General features: G+C 39.3%; 1 protein-coding gene and 1 long non-coding RNA gene across 2 annotated transcripts in view; one reads left to right on the top strand and one right to left on the bottom strand.

Moving 5' to 3' along the window:
- The window catches only part of AFAP1L2 (actin filament associated protein 1 like 2), a 90,480-nt gene that overhangs the window by 57,747 nt on the left and 11,378 nt on the right, over window positions 1-21,355 (top strand). The window contains exons 5-11 of the mRNA XM_081956175.1: window positions 2,092-2,182; window positions 11,064-11,266; window positions 12,991-13,170; window positions 14,399-14,488; window positions 16,312-16,375; window positions 20,419-20,523; window positions 21,135-21,346. Of these exons, the coding sequence (XP_081812301.1) occupies window positions 2,092-2,182; window positions 11,064-11,266; window positions 12,991-13,170; window positions 14,399-14,488; window positions 16,312-16,375; window positions 20,419-20,523; window positions 21,135-21,346 (945 nt within the window). The remainder of the gene's footprint in view (window positions 1-2,091; window positions 2,183-11,063; window positions 11,267-12,990; window positions 13,171-14,398; window positions 14,489-16,311; window positions 16,376-20,418; window positions 20,524-21,134; window positions 21,347-21,355) is intronic.
- Window positions 13,198-20,394, bottom strand: LOC309393697. Its single transcript, XR_014175638.1, has 3 exons — window positions 17,352-20,394; window positions 15,987-16,075; window positions 13,198-13,721 (listed from the first exon to the last, which is right to left on the bottom strand). It is a non-coding gene; the product is annotated as an uncharacterized lncRNA (long non-coding RNA).

The following is a 21,355-nucleotide window of genomic DNA, read 5'->3' as shown; positions in this document are numbered from 1 at the left end:
ATTTTTTTACATTAGTGTTTATTGTTTTCCATTTAACCATTTTCAAAGGGAGTAAATATTTTACCAAGGGAACAATCAAAAGCAATTATTTTGTCATTATTTTAAATTAAAGCTTACCACTTAATATTCTAATTACTGGGCATATCCTCACTCATTTATTGGTATTTGAAAGTTAGGGATTGGTGCTGGAAATCCTTTGCAAATAGAGTATTGATGTGGCTTATCCTTAAATGATGTGTATAAATTCAGTCTAAAGCTAATTGGCTGAGATTCATTTTAAAATGCTCTAAGTCATTTCAAAGTTTTCAATTTTAAAAGCTGTACTAATAGTAATGGAATAAGGCGGTTTGATTTGTTTTCTAATCAACATAAACAGGTTTCAAGATAGAGAGTTCCAAGTGTAAGAGACTTCACAAATAGGCCTCACCATATCTCCTATACCCCCAGCAAATTGAATGGGCCGTCTCTATTTTGTTTGTCACTCAAATGTCTGCGTTCCTTTACCCAAACCTGTTCATCCCAAAATTATCTGAATTGCTGATTGATGCCGAAGGCTGATTGTTTATCCAGACAATTGCCTTACACCTATAACAATATTGCGGAAGGAACTATTGTAGGAGATCTGGCACACAAATATCATCTACCACTCCCAAGAATGCTCACTGCCAAGTAAACCTTCTGATGAAGCAAATATTACAGCCTGTCCTTCCAGCACTGAGAGTTCAAAATGCATTTAAAAATGCCCACCACTGAAATGGTGTTGATGGAGAAGTGTGCAAAATGCAGTGCAACATTCTAGAACTGGAAGAGCATGGTGTACAAATAGATGCATTTCCAACATGGCAGTAAGCAAAAAGTTATAAAACGGATCTATACTGTGCTGCCATGGGAAAAGGTTCAGTAAACTTGACATCCAGTTTCTTAAATGCATGTATGTGGGGAAGACATTTCAGGTGAGTTTCTCTAACAGTGGTCAGGGAGTCCTTCTAGGTGATGATAATAGAGAACTTGTAAGATATTTTAGTGGAATCCACTTGATTCTTAAGAGTGCTGAACTTATGGTATAAGAGGGGAGCACTGGAAAGCATTCAATTACAAGATGAGATGACAGTTATAAGTGGCCACAGACATGCAATTGTGTTAGTTGAGTGGAGGTATGCGCTCACTTATAACTCAATATAGTTCTATATAAAATATTAGGCTAGATGTCTTTCTGGTAATTTACATAGCAACAAAAGTAGTATTCTAATGTAGAATTTGTCCTCTCAGTGTAGTTTATTTGGAAGATGGATCAAGCTTAATATACAGTAACTAAAACAACTTTCAAAATGTGTCACAAATTGATGCCATTTGTAAGAAATTGTTTGGACAAACCGTAGTTCCAGAAAACTTTTTGAATGAATAGGCAAGCTAACTCAAGGCTTAAGGGAGATTACAACAGATAATAAAATATGCCATTTTAAAAAAGAATTCATCCACCATCAGAATGATATTCAGATCTTTGACACATGATAGCTCAGTTATAAAGTCCAAGGAAATTGTATTCCAATGCCTTGTAACAGTCTGATAATTTGCTGGGCAGGTATTTTGACAGTGTTGCAAGATGAGATATTAGCTAAATCAAGACCACCTTAAGTTACAAAGAAGGGCATGAGTCATTTTAAATCCTCCAAAATACCCAGTAGGCTCACCACAGTACTGTATATTAAACTTTGCTTAAATTCAGGAGTAAGTCACTTTATCACTGCATCTACATGCCAGGAAGATGTAATTTGACTTATTTTTGATAAACAGAATCAGAACAATTGTCGGAATAATCAAACGTCACATTGATGAGGGTTTTTCAGAAAATTCCATTGACTCATGTTCAGAGAAAAATATACAGCGTTATAACTGTAGCACTGTTACACTACAATGCTTGCCTTTTGTTCTTGGTTTAATACGAAATTTCTTATTACACTAAGTTCTGTGGACGGAATATATCTTGCTTTCATAAGAGAATGTTCTTTTTAATTTTGATGATAGAACATTTAGAACCTGCTTCAAAACTTTTTATCTTCTTATTTCCTGTCTTTTATTTATATTGCACAGATTCCAGAATCAAAACTACAATTGGGCCTCAAAAACGAATCTCCAGAAGGGTACTATGAAGAAGCTGAGCCTTACAGTATTTCTATGAATGGTACATAATTGTATATGTCTAGAGTTTCATTGTTGTTTTGTTCAGTTGCGTGCTAGAAAGAAAGAAAACCGTTATTTCTAAAAACAATCAGTTCAACCACATGGCAGAAGAGATTTTCAAAATGTAATACTGCTAAGTAAATTTTGAAAAAGGACATTAAATGACAGAATTGCCTAGGTCCTATTCAGCTCAATGTGATATTGATGCCATTATAGTTAGATTTTCCCCTTGGTATAATAGATTTTACAGATATCGCTATGGACGCGCTAAGACTTTATATTCATGCTGCATCTTTCTCCTCTATTTAAAATTGCCTCAGTTCTTCAGACAGCATGGGTAGGTTTTTGAGCTACTTTGACCTTGGCCTGTCCATTGAGTCTAATGATTGCAGTGCTGAGGTCCTCCAAGCTGAACTGCAACCATTTGTCAGCCTCACAAGTAAATCATGACAATCAATATAGGCTGTATCCTTCAGAGTACATATTGAATGCTAGCTATTTAGCCTGAATCAGCACCATTTGATTTTATTTGCACTGATCATGACCATAAAGAGCTTGTTCTAAGTTTTTTAGAAGACTGAGTCTAATTTTCACTACCAGTGAAATTGATGTTCAGAAGTCTTTCTTTTTCTCCTTCTTCATCTCTCATCATGCATATCTTTATGTTAAGTTTATGGCTACTGGGACCAGAGCCATAATCCTAGCTACTGGTGGGATTCAAATTTTTTTACTACTGGTTCTGTGGGTGTGGCTTGGTGGGCGTGGCATGGCTTGGTGGGCATGGTTTGGTGGGTGTGGCTGGGGAAGAATACTGTAAAATCTCCATACCATTCCCACTCCAGGGGTAGAATACTGTAAAATTTCCATTCCCTCCCCACTCCAGGTTATTGCAAAATCCCCATTCCCTCCTGATCAGATGGGATTCAGGAAGCAGAGAATAGATGGGGTGGGGTCAGTCAGAGGTGGTATTTACCGGTTCTCCAAACTACTCAAAATTTCCGCTACCGGTTCTCCAGAACTGGTTAGAACCTGATGAATACCACCTCTGGACCAGACCAGCATCCAGGTTATTGAGAGAGTAATCTAGGTTATGTTAACTATGGGTCTGGCATGTTTTAAAATCTGAATATTCTTGCCCTGGCTGTCAGTTGTTTTGTAAGAGTCTTTCACCAGATCTTATTTTTATCCTTAAAACATATCCATGTTAGGACCATTAATAAAGAAATAGCACCAGGTATAGATTTTTAAAAGCAATGCCTTAATCAGTCATGATCAATTATAATCGCTCAGTGCTTCTAGACAGAACATTTTTGCTTTGTAAGAAGCAACTCTCTGTCAGCATTCAGAAGCTCTTTCCTGGGGCTCATTGAAGTGCAGCTGGGGAACAGCAGGCTCTCCAGAGACTGTAAGTTCTCCTTTCATAGTCTAAATTCAAGAATACAAGAAAACTAATTGGAGATAAAGTCAAATGAAAAAAAGTCAGAGCATTGTGTCCACAAGTCTGAGGAGGAGGAGGAGGAGGAGGAGGAGGAGGAGGAGGAGGAGGAGGAGGAGGAGGAGGAGGAGGAGGAGGAGGAGGTATAAAAACAATTAGACTATCCAATTCATAGCATTCACCTCTGAGAATACAAGGATAAATTGGCCTTTTTGTGTCCCATATCTGTAATTTTGATTAAATTCAAGATTAAGTCTATCACTGCATCTACATGACAGGAAAATGTAATTTGACTTATTTCTGATAAACAGAATCGAAACAATTCTCTGAATAATTAAAGGTCACATTGATGAGGGTTTTTCAGAAAATTCCTGACTGTGAATACAAAGATAAAATGGCCTTGATTAATCTAGTTATGCCAATCTTCTGTCCAGAATGCTCCCCAGATAACAATGAGCCAGGTGTTTTCTTAAATGCAACCTGCCTCGCAAGATTGTTATATGGGGAAAGTCCAGAGGACTGAGTGCAGTATTTGGTGAATTAAGCTTCTAAAGGAAAGGCAATCTTTAAATCTAGCAAACAAATTCATAAGTATATTTCATGTCTATGGAGATTCTCAGTCATTCAAAGTCATGGTTGTCCCAAAGGTGTTTTTTTTAAAGCAGTAACTGGACGTTCGGGTTTTTCTTTGACGATATTTCACTCCTCATTCTGAAGAAGCTTCTTCAGAAAGTCCAGTTGCCTCTTGAAAAAAGGGGACAAGTATATTTAATGTGAACAGTTCCCTGATAGATAATACAGTGCAACTGATGATGATGATGATCACTAGACACAGTTTAGTGATTTTGCCTTCTGGTGTTATGCAATCCAGTACTTTCACGTTAGGCAAACTTTGCTGTCCAAGGAATACGCAGCAGCCTTCTCCAGCACCACAGCTCAAATGAATTGATTTTCTTCCTGTCTTGATTTTTTAAGGTTCAATTCTCACACTGATAGAGAACATCTACAGAGAACACAATAGAGTGAACTAACCTACTTATTATTAATAAGTAATTAATAATAATTAATTAATAATTAATAATAAAATTATTAGTGTACTAGTTCTATCAAAATTAATGCAAGGGTTGATGGGTGTATGATTTAAAGAAAGGGTTAGGGATAGATCATAATGGAGAAACTCTACTTATCTTCTTGGGATCAAAAACAACCTGATGGCACATAAATTATTATTTCATATGAATGTGATTCATGCCATTCACTTTTCAAATTATATTAGTGTTCTATCTATGATTTCAGCCTATATATGATGGCTATTATTATCAAATTTAAAAATTGGATTGGATAATGATCTTCTGCATGCTGATCAAAGTGGAATGCGGGTAAAATTGCCATATTTTCTTGAACATATTGTGATGGTTTAAACTTGGTAAGTTCTCAAGCCATCTTTATACAATACAATAGTAGAGTTGGAAGGGACCTTGGAGGTCTTCTAGTCCAACCCCCTGCCTAGGCAGGAAACCCTATACCGTTTCAGACAAATAGCTATCCAACATCTTCTTAAAGACTTCCAGTGTTGGGGCATTCACAACTTCTGGAGGCAAGCTGTTCCACTGATTAATTGTTCTCACTGTCAGGAAATTTCTCCTCAGTTCTAAGTTGCTTCTCTCCTTGATTAGTTTCCACCCATTGCTTCTTGTTCTACCCTCGGGTGCTTTGGAGAATAGTTTGACTCCCTCTTCTTTGTGGCAACCTCTGAGATATTGGAATAATGCTATCATGTCTCCCCTAGTCCTTCTTTCTCTTAAGCTAAACATACCCAGTTCCTGCAACCGTTCTTCATATGTTTTAGTCTCCAGTCCCCTAATCATCTTTGTTGCTCTTCTCTGCACTCTTTCTAGAGTCTCCACATCTTTTTTACATCGTGGCGACCAGAACTGAATGCAGTATTCCAAGTGTGGCCTTACCAAGGCATTATAAAGTGGTATTAACACTTCACGTGATCTTGATTCTATCCCTCTGTTGATGCAGCCTAGAACTGTGTTGGCTTTTTTGGCAGCTGCTGCACACTGCTGGCTCATATTTAAATGGTTGTCCACTAGGACTCCAAGATCCCTTTCACAGTTACTACTACTGAGTAAGGTATCACCTATACTGTACCTGTGCATTCCGTTTTTGTTGCCTAAATGTAGAACCTTACTCTTTTCACCATTGAATTTCATTTTATTAGATAGTGCCCAATGTTCAAGTTTGTCAAGATCCTTCTGTATCTTAAGCCTATCTTCTGGAGTGTTGGCTATTCCTGCCAGCTTGGTATCATCTGCAAATTTGATGAGTTCCCCATTTATTCCCTCATCCAAATCATTGATGAAGATGTTGAAGAGTACTGGGCCTAAAACAGAGCCTTGGGGTACTCCACTGCATACTTCCCTCCATGTAGATGCAGTTCCATTGAGAACTACACGTTGAGTGTGGTTGGTCAGCCAGTTACCAATCCATCTGGTGGTGATGCTGTCTAACCCACATTCTTCTACTTTATCTAGTAGTAGGTTATGGTCTACCTTATCAAAAGCCTTACTGAAGTCCAAGTAAACTATATCAACGGCATTCCTCTGGTCCACTAATTTTGTCACATTATCAAAGAATGCAATAAGATTAGTCTGGCATGATCTGTTTTTGACAAATCCATGTTGGCTTTTGGCTATTACTTTGTTTGCTTCTAGGTGTTCGCAAATTCGTTGCTTGATTATTTTTTCCAGAATCTTTCCTGGTATTGAGGTTAGGCTGATAGGTCTGTAGTTTCCTGGATCTAATTTTTTCCCTTTTTTGAAGATGGGAACCACATCAGCTCTTTTCCAGTCCTCTGGTAGTTCCCCGGTGTTCCAGGATCTCTGAAAGATATAATTCAGTGGTTCTGAGATCTCGTCTGCTAGTTCCTTCAGAACTCTGGGGTGTAATCCATCCGGTCCTGGTGATTTGAACTCATCTAGGGTAGACAGGTGCTCACTTACCATTTTCTTCCCTATTTCAATTTGTGTTCCTAATTTTGTGGTGCTGCTTTTGATAGGTTGGACTGTTTTATCCCTTTGTGTAAAGACAGATGCAAAACATGAGTTAAATAGTTCTGCTTTCTCCCTGTTGCTTGTCACCTTCTTGCCACTTTCTCCTAGCAATGGACCAATTGTTTCCTTAACTTTTTTCTTGTTTTTAACATGTTGGAAGAAGCTTTTTTTGTTAATTTTTACTTTTGTGGCAAGCCTTTCTTCATTGTGAGCCTTAGCTTTCCTCACTTCATCTTTACAGGCTCGGGCTATTTGCTGATATTCTGTCTTAGTTATGTCCCCCTCCTTCCACTTTTTATACTTACTTTTTTTGTCTTTCAGTTTGTCAGATAGTTGTTTATGCAGCCATGCTGGTTTCTTTTGGGAGCTGTTGTTTTTCTTCTTCATTGGTATTGTGTTAGACTGGGCTTTTCTAATCTCATTTTTCAAAATTTCCCAAGCTTCTTGAGTTGTTTTCCCCTCGAGGATTCTCATTGATGGAATTTTTCCCAAGCTCTCTCTAAGTTTATTGAAATTAGCTTTCTTAAAGTCCAAGACTCTAGTTTGACTTTGTTCTACTACTTGTGTTTGGATAATGTTGAATTCCAATATTGCATGGTCACTTGCCCCCAGGGTTCCTATGGCTTCAACACCTTCTATCATTTCCTTTCTGTTAGTGAGAATTAAGTCCAGTATGGCTGATCCCCTTGTTTCCTTCTCTACTTTTTGGAAAACAAAGTTGTCTGCTAGGTTTGTTAGGAACCTGTTGGATCTTCCACTTGGTGCAGAGTTTGTTTCCCAGTTGATGTCAGGGTAGTTAAAATCTCCCATTACTATTGTGGTGTGCTTCCTACATACCTTAGTTAGCTGACTAGCAAAAAGTTCATCTTCTTCCTCTGCTTGGTTGGGTGGCCTGTAGTATAGACCTATGGCAATGTCATTTCCCCCACAACCTTTAATATTGACCCAAATGCATTCAAGATAGTTCTCATTATTGTTGTGCTCTATTTCTGTAGAGACATAGTTATTTCTTATATATAGTGCAACTCCACCTCCTCTTTTATTTGGTCTATTTCTTTTAAATAATTTAAATCCTTCTAGCTGTATGTTCCATTTGTCAGTTTCATCCCACCAAGTTTCTGTAATGGCAATAATATCATATCTGCCCTCTTTTACTTGAATTTCTAATTCTCCCTGTTTATTCCTCATACTCTGTGCATTGGTATATAGACATTTGAGTCCATTTTGATTGACCTTGTGTTTACTGTCTACATAACCTGTATTATGCCTGACTGCCCCTATTTTCTTGCCACTTGTGTGATTCATGCACATGGTATGACAATCACTATTACATGCTTGGTTTTGCTTGACAGCAGGAGTGATAATCTTACCCACACACACATCTATGTTACATGCATTTATAACCCTATGAATTTTAGTTTGCTGGGGACAGAGATGTTCTGTATCTATTAATTCTCTGTCCCCGCTCTTCAGTTTAAATGTTTATCAAGAAAATCTGTGAATTTAATGCCAAGTAACTCAGTTCCTTTCTTGGATGGGTGCAACCCATCTCTTTTGTACAGTTTTTAATTGGACCAGCTACAGGCTTCATGACTAATAAAACCAAAGCCTTCCCTTTTACACCACTCCTTTAGCCAAACATTAAACTCTGCTACACGCTGGCCCTTCCCTTTTTGTTCCTTATATACAGGTAAAACCTCTGAAAAGATAAGCCTACAACCTATACTATTAAGTTCATACCCCAAGTTCTGGAAATCATTCTGCACAGAAAGTACATCTTTCTGGGATAGATCATTAGTGCCAAGATGTATAATAGCATCAACGTCACAGTCCTTACTTGCATTCTTGACTATCTTAAGAATACGCCTCTTGTCTCTGCTGGCAGTAGCACCTGGCAGACACCTGACCTCTTTTAAAACCTCCTTATCCTCTCCTAAATTAACATCTCTTACGATTGAATCACCAACCAGAAGGTGACTTCTCTTTTTACATACCTTGATCTTCTTCTGCGACTGATGTGTGATACCTGGTTCCCCTTTTCGCCTTTCCAAAGAAAGTTCTTCGTTTTGGACCACGATCCCCTGCTTATTTGAGTCATCATTATCACAACTGCCTTTTTTTTTTTTTTTCAAAAAGTTTTATTGGTTTTTTTAAAAACATTTATGTGGAAAAGGGTAGGTGGAATTACAAATTTTGGCAGTTGCAAATGTGGCAGACGCCCCCTCCCTCCAAACTCCTAGGTTACATCAAAATATCAAATCTTAATACATAATCATAAAAAGTCAGCATCTTAATTCTAGAAAGAATAATTTTCAATCAATTTATATAATTATAATATATAGTCTAGTTATAAATTCATTTTTACTTTCGGTCTGTTTATAACATTGTGATTTTCTTATTTATTTTTGTGATCTGAGCTTTCTTGGTGTTGACCCTTCACCCCCCGCTGGCAGAGCTCCGGCCCCTCCCGTGTCCTGTATGACCGTTGTGGTGTCTTCTGTTTTTTCTAGGTTGGCTTTATTTTTTTCCATAAAGGCCTGTGCCTCTATGGGTGTATTGATTCTGATTCTTGTCTCCTCCCAGAATATCAGCATACCTTCAGGCATCAACCATCTAAACCACACCCCCTTCTGGTATAATTTATTCGCCAATTGCGAATAATTTTTCCTTTTTTCCCTAATTTTTTTGGGAATCTGCTTTAGAATGGTTATCTCCCTGTCACAGTATGTCAATGTTTGCCCCCTTTGCACTCCCAGAATTTCATCTCTTGTGGTTTTCCTAAGGAATTTAATGTGAACCTCCCTGGGTACATTATGTGTTCTGGCATATGCTGAATTCACTCTATAAGCTAGGTCTATCTCCCATTCCATCTGCTGTTTGTCTTTGTGTATGTATTCAGCTAAAATATTAGTCATAATGTCCCTTATATTTTCCCCATCTGCTTCTATTACATTTTGAAATCTAAGATAAAAGGACATTCTCTCAAACTCTATTTTCATTTGTTGGATGTCAAGTTCTTTGTTCCCCTTCTGTAAAGCCTCTACCCCACCCCCTCGCCTCCGCCACCCCACCCTCCACAAGGTCCAGTCTCTGTGAGTTCTTAAAGATTTGGGCTTGGTTCTGTTTAATTTCATCTTTCATTTCCCTTAACTGTTTCTTAATTTCCTCCTGGCCCTGTAGAATTTGTTGAAGCATTTGTTGAAAGTCTATCTCTGTAGTCTTGGGTTGCATCAGTTCTGTTATCTTTGACTGTGTAGCTGGGCTGGACGTTGCAGACGTTGGGGCAGAAGTAGCAAATCCAGGCTTTCCAGGAGGTGGTCTTTTTGGAGACATGGTTTTTAAAGCAAGGAAATCAGTCAAAATAGAGACTGGGCAGCTGGAGAAGTAGAGCAGGCAGGCGAGTCCAGAAGGCAGAAGATCCAAACAGATGGGGATTTCTTTAGTCAGTCTGGCAATAGATGAAAACTTTTTCCCCAAAGAGTTCAGAAAAGAACAATCCACAAGAGATTCCTCTGGGTGACTCGGAGACAAAGACCGGAAGCCTGAATTTTAAAGGTGGAGTCAGGTTTCACAGTTCATGAAGACAACGGAAGTGTGCCATCTTGCCCTGCCAGCTTTGGGTTCAGAGGCATAATAAAGTTTTAAAAGTTCAAAAAGTTCTCAGTTCACCCATAGGTTCTGGAGCTAAGTCCAATGAAAGTCACTTTTATGAGGGTGAGGCATCATTAGTTGGCTCTCCCCCCTCCTCCTTCCCCTGGGGGCGAAAGCAAAATCTTCTCAAGCCGCTTGTCCAAGGGGGGGGGAAATCCCCCTCCCTCTAGCCGCACCTCTAGCAGAAGTCCGAAAGTACTTTTTTTTTAAAAAATGCTGAAAGGTCCATAAATTCAAGATAGAGGGAATGGAGAAGGGAAGCCTCTCACCACATTGCCGCTGCTTCGTTCAATAGCGCGTTCTCCGATCGGCATGGGGCGAGGCGCGCGCACACGGGCGCCCTCCGAAACTGCTCCCCGGTGCCTAGAACGAAGCGGAGAAGCCCCCGCCAGCCGCCGCCGACGCCAGGACCCTCCGCGAGCCGTTCCCTCGGCAGGACACCTCTCCGGGGCGTCCTGTGCCCCCCCAGAAGCGGGGGAAGCCCACCGGGAGAGCGGGAGCAGGCAAAGGCTTGCCTGTCGCCGTAGCCGCCGGAACCGGAAGTCTTTTATCACAACTGCCTTGACCTATCTCTTTAGTGTCCCCATTAAGGTCAGCAAGGGCACTATTATCTTTACTTCTGTTTATCTTTGTGGTACACCTTGGAATGCTTTGGAGCTAACATAGTAGAAGAAAGAAAAATCTAATCCCTTTGTAACCTTGATGTAAATGTAGTGGTCTCTTTCCCTTGGATGCAGATGATGAAGCCGTCAGCAGCTCCTATGAATCCTACGATGAGGAAGAGAGCAGTAAAGGCAAGTCAGCCCCTCATCAGTGGCCATCACCTGAAGCATCTATTGAACTTATGAAAGATGCCCGGATCTGTGCTTTTCTCTGGAGAAAGAAATGGTTGGGCCAGTGGGCCAAGCAGCTTTGCATGATTAAAGACAACAGACTGTTGGTAAGTATTTGGTGAGCCAGAAGCTATGTTTAAAATATAAATTATTCTTGAAATTTTTCTGTTAAAATTTTGAACATGAAGAATTCAGAAAGGAGAGGTGGCAAATAAATCCAAAGAGTCTAAAAACTTGATTCCTCCAGATAAACAAACAAATACTTCTGGGAAGCCTATAAGTAGGATGTGAAGGCAACTTTACTTTTACCATACATAATTTTCAGATGTTTTGGACTACAGATTTTATTATCCTACCTTTGACAATCAGTTAGTAGGTTATGGAAAGTTTCTTGGTTTTCTGTTCTTTAAATAAGAGCTAATCGTGTTTGCAAGTGTTTGCAGAAGAGCTGTTTGGGCAGATAGGAAATGAGGTATACAGTAGTACATAGTATGACACAGGAAGAAATCACAAATATAAAGCCAAGGTAACCTTATTCTATTCCAGGGGTGAGTTCTGGCTACTGCCGGTTCATTCGGGGATGCTCTTTGGGCGTGCATGCACTTTGGGCGTGCACATGCTTGATGCGCACTGTGCGCACATGAGCAGTAGGTAAAAAAACAAGATCGTGACGCCTATGGTGCCACAGATAGAACCGGTTTGGGGGCATGGCCAGCCGAGTTACTACCTATTCAGCCGAACCAATCTGAACTGGTAGGAACCCACCTCTGCTCTATTCTCAATTCCAATATATTTGTTGAGAAAGAAGCATGTGTGGATCACATGTATTCTTGTGGGAGAAGTATAGTATAAAGGAATACTATAATTAAGATATTAATACTGTAAATAAGACAAAGGAATACTCTAATTTAGAGATTTTAATGCTTAAGATAAATAACAAACTGCTTCCCCCTCCCCTTCCTCCCAAATATCATTTCAACATTGGTGATGAGAATGTATGCTTGAATAAGTTTAGGTATATCTAAACTTTGTTACATGGCACATGTAAAATTTGTATTAAATGTGAAGGTTTGGTAGAGGCCTTCCTTCTACTCTTATTGGATAGTTTTAATCTTTGATTTGTAACTCCCAGCAATTCTGTTTTCATTCATTATTTCACGAAACATTTATTTCATATTTTCATATGTCAGTTGGCTTCACTTTAAATAAATATTACTTATTACCTGTGACATACTGTTAATCGCAATACTGTCTCTAGATATTCGACATTTAGTAAATAGCAAGCCTATTTCTTTAGATATTGACATTAGGCAAGTGTAGTCCCCATTAAACATGGCATGAGTTAGTTGTACACATTCTTCTCTCTGGGGCATCTGCCTGTCCATCAGAATAGATAGGGTAGGCATATTCCAAGTCCTTTCCATTAAACATTTCTATTTGTGGGTCCTTAGAGGAGCACCTTTTCTTTTGCAATCTCTGTTCTAAGGAGCACCATTGGCCCTGAGACCAGCAGCCTTCCCTCTTTAACCTTCAGGAGAGCAATTAAGATCTGGCTCTTCCCCCAAGGGTTGCAACAGGGTGAGTTCAGAGTGGGATGAACTCAGAGTGGGATGAGACTGTGTTGAGTACCATCTGGGAAGTGCGATTTTGGGGCCAAGTTTTTCTTCTTCTTTTTCTTTTAGTTTTATCATTTTTTTGCTTTATGATTATTTATTGTTTGACTGGTTGTAAGCCACCCAAGAGTTGGTTTTAAGTTGGGCAGCTGAACAAATGTTTTAAATAATGTTAACGAAAGTAATAAATCATCTTGCTATATTTCTTTTGTTCCCAGTGCTACAAGACTTCCAAAGACCACAGTCCTCAGCTGGATGTTAATTTGGTAAGCTGCAGTGTCATTCACAAGGAGAAGAATCTGAGAAAGCAGGAACATAAGCTGAAGATCATCCCCACGAACGCAGACGTGATCGTCTTGGGTTTGCAAAGTAAAGACCAAGCAGAACAATGGCTCAGAGTGAGTGGAGCCCCCCCCCCCTTTTTGGCAATGCCTGTTACTCCAGGTTGAAGGATTTGTTGAAGCCACAATTGCAAATGCCAATACTGAAATTGGGAGCCAGTGTTCTTGTGTTTTACCAGCCATGTGATTTAAGACTTTTTCTTAAAGAAACACACAATGCCTTTAGGAAAATATACTTGATGAGCTCACTAGAACCCAAGGGCAAATGTATGATTTAGAAGAGCAAAGTTCCTTGTTAAATTAATATATTTTTAGAGAATTTTCAATAACGTTAATTTAAATTTTATACAGGTAGTCCTTGAGTTATGACCACTCATTGGGCAACCATTTAAACTTATGACGCCACCAAGTGAATGATGCTTATAACTGATCCTCTAATTTCCAGGTTTACTTACACATTACTGTGCTTCTAAGCTTTTCAAGAGATAAATGTTCAATGTTATGTGGCCGTGCCCTTGCTGTTTGATATTTCTGTACTTATTATTTTGATTTTTCTGCATCTGGATCATCTTGATTTTCCATACCGAAGACCTCTGAACTGAGGTTAGCTGTGAAAACACAAGGAAATGCTTAATAATTTATAGTCAAGTAAAAATGTCGAAGTACAAAGCAAGTACACGCTGTTTGGTAAATCTTTTAAAAGCACAAGAACACTGGCTGGCAAAAGACCAAGCCTCTGTTTCTAAATTAAACTAACCACAGCAAAAAATACATGTACGCACTCATATTGGTATAACACAGGGTCACTTTGTCAGCCCAAACTGAGATAATCTTCTATGCCTCTCGTGAGTGGTTTTAATCTACAGTGGTCAATATAGCACAGAAACTAAAATCATTTTCTTCTAATAGGTGAAAGAGGATTTTTTTTAAAAAAAAAAAACTGTTGTTGGCTCATGTAGTGTTTTGCATCTTGATATCTCTACTGACATGCCCAGAGACTGTTACGTAAGAAACCATTCCTAATTAGAGTAGAACAATGGAGGGGGTTGCCCAGCACATCCTCTGATTTGGTGTGCTGTTTATATATGTGTCCTAGGCTTCACTCGCAAGCACAAGTTTCTGAAACAGCTCAACTTTCATATCTCTTAACTTAAACATTGCTTTGCTTAAATTGAATTCGGCTTCGGTTAAAATTAGCCGAATGCTTTTCAGCACAGAAGAAAATAAAAGCTGTAGCTGGCCATAAGACACAAAATTGCTTACGTCGTGTTTTTTCCCCTCCTAGGTAATCCAAGAAACAAGTGGCCTCTATCCAGAGGGACCATGTGAAGGAAATCAGTACGTTCCAGACGTCCAGCGGTTCAATAATCCAAAAGTATGCCTTATCTTTTGAAGGGGATGCTTAAAAAGTAGCTCTTAAATGTTCTGCTGCATAATATTTTAAAACTACTTGCTTATATAAGGGAAGTAAGTCCCACCATCAAAACAGGAAAATGGTTGAAAACTCCAGCCTGTTTTGGATGCTGCAATTAGAACAGCTTCAAGCATCTTTCCATCCTTTCACAACAACACTTCTTTGTATCCATTTATCTTTGTTTCAAATTGCTTTTAAAGAGAGCATATAGATTTAGTACTGTTCAAACCCAGAGGAAAACATTATATTAAAAAAGCATTCTTTTTTTTTCTTTTTACAATCATTTAATTCCTTGTTTCAGGGTGGAGTCAGGGCTACTGAGTTGAGCTGAGTGTTTACTGGCCTTTATAACATATATAAAACTATGTTCTTGTTGTTAGTTGTGAAGTTGTGTCCAAGCCATCGCAATCCCATGGACAACGTTCCTCCAGGCCTTCCTGTCCTCTACCATCCTCTGGAGTCCATTTAAGCTCACGCCTACTGCTTCGGTGACTCCATCCAGCTAATTCATTCTCTGTCATTCCATTCTTCTTTTGCCCTCAATCTTTCCCAGTATTAGGCTCTTCTCCAGTGAGTCTGTGGGGTTGTATGTGGGGTTACCACATACACCCCCACAGAAGTCTATCTGGGATGGGAAACATGGAACAAATGTAGTCAAACATAACCTAGAGGAAAAGGCTACTCTGATGGTAGTAAGGTCTTCTTTCCTACTGGGGAGTCAGCACAGAACTTGCCTTAGGGAGTTGTTGATGTTGTTTAAGTTGGAGCTACTATGTTCTGAGCTGCAGAAGAGAAGGGAGTGTTCCCAATAACCTGCTGAGATACATTTGCAAAACAGTTTGCTTATTAAATTGCTTACCTCTATTCCAACTTGGATTTGTTCAATGAAAGTGATACTGTTCAGTATCCATAGATAACACTTAACTCATTCGTTTATGGACCCAACAATTTTTTTAATGGTGGGAATGGGAGCTAAATGATTCTGGGAGGCAAATGATTAACTCTACAATCCCAGGTATTTCCATCCAGCAAAAGAGGCTGAAATAGTACCACTATGTTGTTCCAATACATTATGCCACTTAATTCAGCTCTGTAGGATTCTGTATGCTTTTAAATATCTACAAGAAGCTGCTAACTCATGTGCAGTTTTAGGGAGTGGTCTGATTATTATTTGGGTGGTATCTAACTCCCTTTTTTGTTGCCAATTGATGCCAAGGAGTTTTTAAAGTTAATTTTCCACATGGCCTGCCCCAAGAGGGACACATAAAAAGAGCTGTATTTTCCTGGATGTAGTGAACATGTCTTTCCCCAATAGATTTCTTGCTGGATCATTAAAAAAGAAAGCTAAGAAAGCTAAACTGAGAGTAAAAGGACATTTCATAGAACATACTGCTATATTTGTTTTATTTGAATATCAGTATTATAATTAAATGAACATGTTTTAAGCTAATCAACCAACCATTGGGCAAAGAGGAAGCTTGGTGGAAAGACCAAGTTTCTCCAAGTTTTGTGTACCTGGTGTTCCAATCAAGCTGTGTTGCTGTTTGCCTGAAATCAAATAAAAAAAAGAAACAACTGTTTATTTAGAGAGGATTTGTAAATCTGATAACATTCCAAGAACAATAGATACATCAATATTCATGGTTTTTCATTATACCATCCATCATTTTCTCACATTTCTCCAAACACAAAATATAGGTTTCCAACAGCAGAAGAGTTCTTCAACCCAATACTTTATAATTTTCTCAACTTTAGTCATGGGGATTGTTTTTTGTTCTTTGCAGGTGGAGCCATCAGAGAGTGGAAGCAACATTGATGGTCACATGGAGCTGGTGGAAACAAAAGATGGTAACATGACTTTCAATTCAGAAAGTTAGCCTGATTTTCATGCCTGTGCCTAATATAAGCCCTACCCCCAAAATAAATCATAGTTAAGTCCCAGCCACCATCTGGTTGTACAAGGTGGGGCGAGGCACATATGTAAAAATCAAGCTAGGGTGGCGGTGAGGGGGTGGAACTGCTCATGTGCCCCGCATCCGCTTACCTTAGGACCACTATGGCCAGGCCTCCCACACCCCAACATCTGTTGTGCTGCTGCACTTCTGCTGCCGCTTGCGGCAGGATGCTGTGTGGCTCATCACACTGGTGCCACCACTTGCTGCATGCCATGTGGCTGATTGTGCTGGTGCTGCCGCTTGCGGCAAGACACCATGTTACACGTCGCACCAGTGGTGCGAGTGACAGGATGCTGTGTGGCTCATCATGCTGGTGCCACCACTTGCAACATGCCATGTGGCTCATTGTGCTGGTGCTGCCGCTTGTGGCAAGACACCATGTCGCACGTCGCACCAGAGGTGCCACTCGCACATGCAACTGCCCAACACACCATGCAGCCTCCTGTCACAACAAGTCATGTAGTGTCTGGTTGCGAGTGGCTGCGAGCAGCTGCAGAAGAAGTTGGACAGTAAGACATCCCCCCAAAATAAGACCTGGTGCTTATTTTGCCCCCCCCCCCCTTAAAAAACAAGATCAGATCTTATTTTGGGGAAAACATAGTAGTACCTTTCATAGATGTTGTGAATTGTAATCCCATGACAACTGCAGTGCTCTGGGCAGGAGAAATTTGAATTAGAAGGAGGAAGAGAGAAATTAAAGCAGCTGTCTCTGCTGTATATTGAATTTGCAGATTGCCTGGTTGAAATAGAATTGGCAAGAAGAGCTTCTCTGCCAAGTAAATTTGTTATCCACACTAATTGAACTATGTAGCTTCTACCAGGGATAAAGAAATAGAGTACCTTGTAGAACATAGAAAACTTCCACATACCTGTTTGTCAGTCCAATCCACTACTGTTTTGACTGGCAATGGTTGCCCAGGGTTTTGAGCAGAAAGAAATCCTTTACATCTCCTATCTGAATTTTTAATTAAAAACCAAGACTCAAATGTGGGACTTTCTGTATAAAATGCTTATGCTCTCTTGCTAAGCTATGATCCCTTTCCAAAGGAGGGAATTTGAAAAAAGAAGGAATTATATCGTGATTCCTTCTCTAAATACAGAATGAAAATGTTGCTACTCAGAATAATATCATAAAGAGGAGGCATTTTACCTGAAACTAAATTTCATTTAATGTTGGAATTTGAAAGGAAGCATATTTTAGATTTGATTATTAGCTGGGTAATTTTTTTTCTGGAACTGAAGCATTGGAAACAATATCAGGCCAGAAGCTTGTAACAGCTTTGTTAAATTGTTGGTAAACTGCAGTAAACCTAACCAGTGAGCTTACATGCCAAGAGTATATATTGCAGTTATGTGCTTGCTTACATGAGGTATCATGTGTATTTAGCCCAGGAATTAAAGTTTCACCAAAATGGCAATACAGGATTTAGTGTAAATAGAAACAGAAAATGACAACCGCAATAAGAGTCGGTAAACACCCTCTATTTGTAACAGACCTCATCTGAGTTTTCAGTCATCCCTTGCAGATTATTGTAAAAACCCGATGAGCTTTGCAAATACTTGAAAAAGAATGCTTGCAAACGCTTTCCCCAGCTCCTCAGTAAAAAGGATGGTTCAAATGAAAAGAGCTCAGCTTTTTATCACAAGAGTCTTTCTCACCTCCCTCCAACCATAACCATGCTTTAGCATTTATTTTTCTCCTGCCACGTACTCATTAAGTGGCTTTTGTCTCATCCCCGGCCCATATCTGAGGCATTTGAAAATGGTCTCCTCTCCCAACGCAATCTTTGCTGTGGACATGATCTGGCAGACTTTATTGATCATTTAGCTGATGATGTGGCTTGGAACTAAAATCTGCTCACTTCGCTGCTTTAGGCTCCTGCAGGCAAATCCCTTCCCTTTAATTATTGTGAGTTGCTATCCACATCCACTTTGGAATAGGTGGCAGAGGCCTACCTTCTGCAGAATCATCTTCCCTTAGAAAATGTAACTGGAGTTTCTGAAGAGCTGATCCTAAAAACGTGCTCCTGGCACGCTTCTAAACCTGAAATTTAGACAAGATTACAATTATTTTGAAAGAATAAACAGGCTGTCCTGGGAGACGGACAATTGGGTATATCCTGCCAGTAAGTGTTCTGAAGTTGTTCCGCTGCTACAGTAGATAAGGATTTTATATAGCTATGGTAGGTTTCTTTTACTGTTTATTATCATCATTATGTTTGAGGAACAATAGAACTTCCTCCTGATGGTAAATGCTCCCAGGACCAGAATTATACAGTGGTAGTTCCTTCATCTGTAACTCCACAATGACATGCTGTGTTGGGAAAGACAATCTCATTGTTTACTTCATTCTGACTTTGGTGACACTAAATACTATGGTAACTGTTTGGTGACTATGGGAAAACAAAATAACAAAATTCAAGAAGTCTACTCTGGCATGTAGGTTCTGTATGATCATCCCACGGCTACTTCCTCGTTTGGCTAATTCTGAGGTTAGAACTGGACTTATGGCCATTCACTGCATGTACTGTTGTTCTCTTGCAGTTCTAGTTATGGAATTAAATTCTCCCACTTCATTCCGCATGTCCCTCTGTGCTTTTAAACTATGATTTGCTGTTGTTGTTGTTTTAAATAAGGATTAATGCTGTTTCAAAAGAGCATTATTTCTGCACACAAAATAGCCTGCTGAACAGCTATCAAATCATTACCCCTGTGCTCCTCCTCTGTGCTATTCTCTTTCAATATTTTAGAACCCAGATATATAGCCATACACAGAAATAGCTTGAGAATAGTTAACAGGCAGAAAAAGTTGTGTGGAGTAAAGTCTCTCTGGATGGAGCCCCTGCCACTATTTGCTAATCCTACTAAACTTGGCCCATCCTGTCCTATGGGGATCAGAACGGGTAAGAGAGGGTTAAACACTTAATGGTTGGGGAATAAATTTGCAGAACCCACTATTCTTGTTCCCTACTTTGACCACCATAAATAAGGACCTCGCCAGTTAATGGCCTCATTGTTGTAGCACAGGGGTGTCAAACTGGACCAGATACAGCCCATCCAGGCCATGCCCACCCCAGCTCCACAAGAGCAAAACCAATCATGATATGTGACGATACATCCCGTGATGCGACCGGGTTTGACATCCCTGTTTTCAATAGGGGCAGCAGAATACTTGCTAGAATACTTTTCTGCCAGCTCAAGACCTGCTAGGTGATGCTTTCATACAACTTTGAGGGAGAACCTATGCAGTCATGAAACAGATGGGCTTATTTTAGCCCCATCGAAATCCAATTTTATTGAAATAGTGGTTCAGAAATTATTTAAAGATACAAAATAGCAGAAAGTTATAAGCATGTGTCAACAGTCAGCATATTTTTAGAAGGTTAAAAAGGACAACCTACACATTTGGTGTGCAGTGCTGTTACTTACGTCCTATCCAACCTACCTTACAATGGTTCCAGTGACAGCAGGAAAGAAATGGTATGAAAAACAAGCTTTGTTTTGTTCCAAGCTGACTTAAAATAGGAGGCATTTTTTCCAACAAGTGTACTTTTCATACCTCCCTTTTTGAATACTTGCCTCTACAAGTGCATATTTCATAATTATCAAGGTAATATCACTCAGTCGAGAACAGCTAAATATCTTCAGGCACATAAGTAGGTTATCATTTCTGTAACCCTTTGCATCCTTTCAAGTATTTCCAAGAAGGAAAATGTCTGGTTCATTATGGCCCTTGTAAGAAACAAGCTTCACGTTCAGAAAATAGCAAAACACCTTGCTTGTTTTTAAAATCTTGGATTATCTAAAACTGGTTTTGTTATGCAAGTATTCTTCATACTGTTGAGAAGATGGGTCATATATGAAGTTGCATTCCATTTTATAATAATCATTTTCTTCAGCAACAGAATTTAATATGTAGCTTTTTAAACTATTTAGCTAAGAAGAAATGCACACCTGGGTTAAAATTTAGCAACCTAATGCATCTTGGGAGAAAGAAGTCTGCCTCCATGGACAGTACAGAAAGATCTTTGGATACCTGCAGTAAGTAACTTTTAAGAAATGCACATACTTTTCTCTGTTTATTTGAATTTCTGCTACCTGCAGGGAAGACAATCCTAGAGAATGATGCAGAAAAGAACTATAGTATAGTCACTGTGACTGGAAAATAATAGAAATCATGCTTCCAGTGCTCTTTTAGATCTTGTAAAAATCCATAGAAGGTATAGCAATACTTTTGGGACAATTCTGAGAGTCATTCTACGATTCCTCTTGATGTTATTTTTGCTCAAAATGCAATCCAATTTTAACCATTAAGCGATAACTTATTTATATAGCATGGGTTGTATTTGGTTGGGGGTTGGACAGTGGATGGTGATGGCTGTGGTTTTATCAATTAATTAGTTACAATAGGTGCTTTTTAATATCAGAATTTGGATCACAGTTTGTATGGTGGCATCACTAACATATTCATTGTGCTGTAGGGTTGGAAGCAATATTAGAGATCTCTTAATTTAGCACTAGGGCAATAAAATTATGTATGTTAGCCTGTTCTTATCCACTAACAACAGATCATCTCTAGAGGGCATTGAAAAAGTATTCTGGGTTCCATTAAGAAAGAACATATTATGAAAACAGCATTTCTTTCTTCACAGCATATTTAAATGTACTGGTGAACAGCCAATGGAAATCCTACTGGTGCCATGTGAAGGATGGTCAGCTCCACTTCTACCAGGACAAAAACAGAAACAAGGCAGCTCAACCAGCTTTGAACTTGGTGGGATGTGAAATCATCCCAGACCCAAGCCCTGACCACGTCTATTCATTTCGTATCCTGCACAAGGGTGAAGAATTGGCCATGTTAGAGGTATGGGAT

This window comes from Natrix helvetica (genome assembly GCF_964273705.1).
Source record: "Natrix helvetica genome assembly, chromosome: 5".
In the NCBI taxonomy this organism is placed as follows: domain Eukaryota; kingdom Metazoa; phylum Chordata; class Lepidosauria; order Squamata; family Natricidae; genus Natrix; species Natrix helvetica.
The sequence above is the reverse complement of the archived record's forward strand: the minus strand, read 5'-3'. Positions and strand labels throughout refer to the sequence as shown.